The sequence below is a fragment of the Temnothorax curvispinosus genome, unplaced genomic scaffold (genome assembly GCF_003070985.1).
Source record: "Temnothorax curvispinosus isolate PA1 unplaced genomic scaffold, ASM307098v1 QBEX01018458.1, whole genome shotgun sequence".
Classification (NCBI taxonomy): domain Eukaryota; kingdom Metazoa; phylum Arthropoda; class Insecta; order Hymenoptera; family Formicidae; genus Temnothorax; species Temnothorax curvispinosus.
In genome coordinates, this window is record NW_020228238.1 from 13,865 (window position 1) to 19,401 (window position 5,537).

At 27.8% G+C, this 5,537-nt stretch overlaps 1 protein-coding gene across 9 annotated transcripts in view; it reads left to right on the top strand.

Annotated features, from left to right (window-relative positions):
• LOC112468414 (heterogeneous nuclear ribonucleoprotein R) overlaps window positions 1-5,537 on the top strand; it is a 28,576-nt gene that overhangs the window by 10,831 nt on the left and 12,208 nt on the right. For all 9 annotated transcript variants that reach the window (XM_025037573.1, XM_025037577.1, XM_025037570.1 and 6 more), the window contains exons 6-9: window positions 2,573-2,778; window positions 2,885-3,034; window positions 3,110-3,255; window positions 3,394-3,509. In XM_025037573.1, coding sequence (XP_024893341.1) covers window positions 2,573-2,778; window positions 2,885-3,034; window positions 3,110-3,255; window positions 3,394-3,509 — 618 coding nt within the window. The remainder of the gene's footprint in view (window positions 1-2,572; window positions 2,779-2,884; window positions 3,035-3,109; window positions 3,256-3,393; window positions 3,510-5,537) is intronic.

Below are 5,537 nucleotides of genomic sequence, written 5' to 3' on the forward strand. Positions count from 1 at the left end.
ACACACACACACACACACACACACACACACACACACACACACACACACCTATCCAACTTTTGTACACGCTTGTACCTACACGGTTGTGCCTACAGTGCCTACGTACAAACTAGAAACTTACATACATCATGCATAAAACATGCAAGTCGAAAAGAGAGGAAGGGGGGGGAGAGAGAGAGAGAGAGAGGAAGGGAAAAGGGGGAAAGAGGGGGGGTACTTTATACAGTTTTGGAAAATTACGAGTACTTGGTTTTGGGACACAAAATTCAAAGATGGAATGCAAATTTTATAGTAGCCAGTATTATTCATTGATTCTTTTATTTATACATAATTATGAAATGTTAAAGGTTTTACTTTATTTATATGTATTTATTTACGTTTTGAAGTGGAAAATATACATTTATCTTTTATACACAATATTAAGCATACGAATAATATATTAGTATATTAGTATACGCATTAAGATAGAAACGTAACATTCACATTTCATGAATGAATAATTGTGTATTTTTGACAATATCGGATGGTAAATTTAATTTTAGATGGTAAATTTAATGTGAAAAGAAAAACATTGTTTTCTTCTTTTCTTAATTTCAGATAGTAAATTTAATGTGAAAAGAAAAACATTGTTTTCTTCTTGTCTTAATTTCAGATGATAAATGTGAAAAGAAAAACATTGTTTTTATATAAAATAAATGTAAATATGATAGAAAAGAATGATCAGTGTGATTGAATGAATGTGTCTGATTATTATTATATTTTGTATGTATGTGCATAGGATTCTTGCATGTAACATTAGTATATGGACACAGAGAGGAGATTAATATATATAAAAATAATGATAAAGGAAATTGCCTTGAGTTATTAAATTTACATAGAGATGATTTAAAAATTAACTTTAAAAGAGCAATTGATATAACGATGCAAGGCATCTAAGCATTTTATTTCCAAATGTTTTGTATGATATAATAGATGGTATAATTGACAGCCAAGAAACTTAAAGAATTGGTTTATTTAATGAATAATGAATAAATTATTATAAATAAATTAGATTTCTGTACATATTAATAAAATTAATGAGTAATTATAAAAATTACTTTGTTCTACTTTATGATTTTAGTACATGTAAAATCAGCTTTTTGCTTACATTTGATTCGAGATATGTACAAGATGCCTTGTTATCCAAGTACTATAAGTTTTAAACTGAGAGGAAGGAGAGAAAAATAACTCTGAAAAATAAAAGTTCAGAGAGATGATGTCGGATTAATTAAGTTGCCTCGTGGAAATTGTTAAATTGCTTCTTATTTGACAATCTTTTAGTACTTTTACTGCTACTTCAGAAAAGATCTGTCAGTTAAATCGGAGTAAAAACAGATCGGCAGATATGTATGACATTCCTACATCTTAGGATTAAAAGACACAGAGAGATGAAGGATATATAATATATAATATCAAAATGTCGATCTCTTTATGTACATGTAATTGAATTATTGTAATGCATGAGAATTCTAATAGCATGAAAGTTATTCTACTTAATAATATTTATATGCCTTTTGAATCAAATAATCCTCTCAAATTAAAAAAAAAACCGCAGATTTAGTAAAAGTGATAAAGAACATATGTATATATCAAATGTGATCTACAGAATTTAGAGCTTGCAATCTCTCTCTTTGTAGTTATTAATAGTGTCTGTATTTTTTCTATTCTTTTAATCTTGATTTTCTGTAGTTTTTTATTTGAAATTTTATTATGACATAGATTGTGAGCATTTGGTGAAGCAATGTCTCTTTGTTTTTTCTTTTATATTTAATCCTGGGATAATTCTTTTAATAAAATTTTACTTGATAAATTTGTTTTCTAAAGCTTGATTTTTTTTAGATTTTAAATATGTTTGTTTTTAAATGTGTAAATAAATAAATAAAATTTATAATTTATAAACAAATGCTAATGATAATATCTAGAAAAGATTTGATAAACAATCTGATAAAGTACTTTCATATTCCAAAGACATGTATATTCAAGTGCTTTAGGATTCTTGCAGATTAATGTAGCGTCTGACACATATTAATGTAATTATATATACGTTTTTTTGTTTTTATTTAGTTTTATTATTGTTAAATAATATTTTTGTGCTGCATATAAAGCAATATAGATATGGAAGTATATTTTGTTGTACAAAATCAAAAGTCATAACAGCATAAATTTTTATAACAATATTTTTACATATTATTAGTAGTTATTAAAAATATAATAATATAAAATAATCTATAATAATTATTTTCTATAATAAAATGACTATTATAATAAGATATAATTTATATGAATATTTTGAATATTTGTAAAATATTCAAGATGAACAATATAATTTATATTATTTTACTTAAAAATATAATATAAATTTTTTACGGCAAACATCATATATAAAATCATAATAGCTGCTTGAATTTATATTTTGTTTTAACACTATTTTTCTTTTTTATCATATATAGTAGCGTTCTTAAAATTTTGTGAGTATCTTATTAAGTTTGAGTGAATCTCACCTGCTTTTCGTATGGTTTTTTTTAACATATAGCTGGTCTGACAGAGGTGATCATCTACAGCTCACCAGATGACAAAAAGAAGAATAGAGGTTTTTGCTTTTTGGAATACGAATCTCACAAAGCAGCTTCCTTAGCCAAGCGAAGGTTGAGCACTGGACGTATCAAAGTTTGGGGATGTGATATTATTGTTGATTGGGCTGATCCTCAAGAGGAACCAGATGAACAAACTATGTCCAAAGTAAATGAGTGTTATGATTAATTTATAATTAATTATTGTTATTATTATGCCATTCTTTAGTTCTTACATTAATTAAACACATTATTATAAAATCGTTCTGTTTCAGGTACGTGTGCTTTACGTACGAAATTTGACGCAAGATTGCTCTGAAGAGAAGCTGAAGGAAAGTTTTGAACAATATGGCAAAATTGAGCGAGTGAAAAAAATCAAGGATTATGCCTTTATACACTTTGAAGATAGAGATAATGCTGTTAAGGTAAAAAATATCTCAAGTTGCACTTAATTGAACAATCAATTTCTAGTCTATTTTAAATATATGCGTTTTCTTAAGGCAATGAACGAATTAAATGGTAAGGAAATGGGTGGATCCCACATAGAAGTTTCGTTAGCAAAACCACCATCCGATAAAAAGAAGAAGGAAGAGATGCTGCGCGCCAGGGAAAGACGAATGATGCAAATGTTACAGGGTAGAGGCGGGTAAGTTATCGATATTTACATTTACTTTTAATTAATTTGTAGCATTTGTGTATCATTATACTCCACCTTTAATTGCTTTATTTTATTTATCTGACTGGAATTTGAATTAAAGGCGTTATAGAATTTTTCCTTTTACAGTGGATCTCCGTCTCATCCGAGTATGATGGGAGGACCAATGCCAGTTCGTGGTCCTACACAGGGACCTCGGGGCACAGGTGCAGGTATGCGTGGACAAATGGGACGAGGCGATTATGGTTAGTATCAATTTCGATTCTTTTCTTTTTTTTTGCTGTATTGTTTCGTGTATTTTTCTCGAGCCTAACAGAACAGCAACTTTAATTTTCATGCTAATAAAAATTTCAATGATCCTTTACATTAATACACATATTGATATACATGTTCTTGTATAATTTTCTCTTTTTTTTTTTAAGCAGTAACAATTTCTATTTAAACGTAAAATATTTCTTTTATCTATATCTATGAATCACTATTGAATTATTTACTACTTCTTGGACTATAGTATATTAAATAATATATATTGAGATGATACTGAAAATAGATGTAGCTATTAAAACTAATATGATATATCAAAATTGTGTTACATTTCGTACATGATAAGAAGGATTAGGAAATTAATAAGTCATTAATTATAGTTTTTTATTGAAATTATAGAAGTTTTGTCGTAAAAAATTATAAAATGTTATAATATGTTAAATTAATATATATCAATTAATTTTTATACGTAGTTTATTTGCTAGGTATATTAAATTTATGAGAAGATACAATTTTATATACATAATTTTTATATTATATTTTATAATTATTATTATTTTGTTATACATTATTTTTTCGTATAACTTTTATTTGATTTTTCTTTATCTGTAATTGAGAATATTTAGTAGATATATATATATATATATATTAAATAGTTCTATATATATACTTCGTCCAATGAGAGATCACGGTTGGTTCTGCGCATAGGTGATCAAAGTGGGGGTAAATTCCTAGAGCATGTGGGGCGTACCGTATACGTAAATAGATGTTCTGTGGGCAGAAACTTGCACGGAACGGACAAGTTTTCGTCCGATCTAACTATGATCTCTCACTGTGGACGGAGTATATATTTCTATATATATTGTATATACATATATATAGGAGAAGGTGCTGTACCCCTCGGAACACTTTTAAGTTTTTTAATTTTTCTGAGCCACAGTTTTAATTAAAAATTTTTGAAAAAAATATATTATTAAAGTACATATATATATATATTTTAGTATCCAAAAAAACCTAAATTTTTATTACTATCTAGTAAAAAAATACAGCAATTTTTTTTACAATTGGAAATTTTGTTTTAATGTACGGCTTAATGTACCTTGGAACACTCTTTCCCTTTGTATCTTGGTTAGAAATGAGGTTATAAATAATTTACTACATTATTTTACATATTTGACACATTCTTACTATCCTTGGCTGATAACAATATCTTTATTATAAAAAATTACAAAAATCACAGTACAAATCTCAATAACATTTATTTTAAGGTAGTCCGTAAATCGCAATTCATAAGAAAATTTTGAAAATTTTACTATATGTTAATAAATATGGTATCTACACGTCTGTACAAATTAGAAGTAATTGACCGCCCAGAACATGAGATAATCGCTATAAAAAATTGCATTTTTCTTCCATGTAATATTGCATACACAAAGCATACAAAAATCTCATTTTTGAATTTTAATAATTAGAACGAATCTTAAGAAAGTGATGAAAAACGGATATATAGTAGAAGGACACTTTAGGAATACTAGTTAAAAAAAACCGAAATTATTGACCGTTTAGATTTAGAAATACAATAATAAATAGATCTCGATTTTCGCGATTATTTGACGTAAAGAAGCGACTGCAAGAAAAAATAATAGAATAGTCTTTTGTTCTGTGCGTGAGGGACAGAACTATCCAAAAGTTTTTAGCCTGTAACCGTAAATAGTTGGATGTTTTCACGTTGATTTAGAATACCTTGAGTATATTGTCACGGTACCTTAAACGTCATAATAAAATACAAAAGCCGACATAACTTACATGTAAATAATCGCAACAACACAAAACTACAGATTTAAAGAGATTATCAAATAACTCAACAATTGGCACCAGATGCTGTCGCCAGATGCGAATACCATTCGGTTATGACGGAGTGTTCCAACGTACAGCTGTATCCCCAAGGTACAGCACTTTTTCCTACACACACACACACACACACACACACACACACACACACACACACA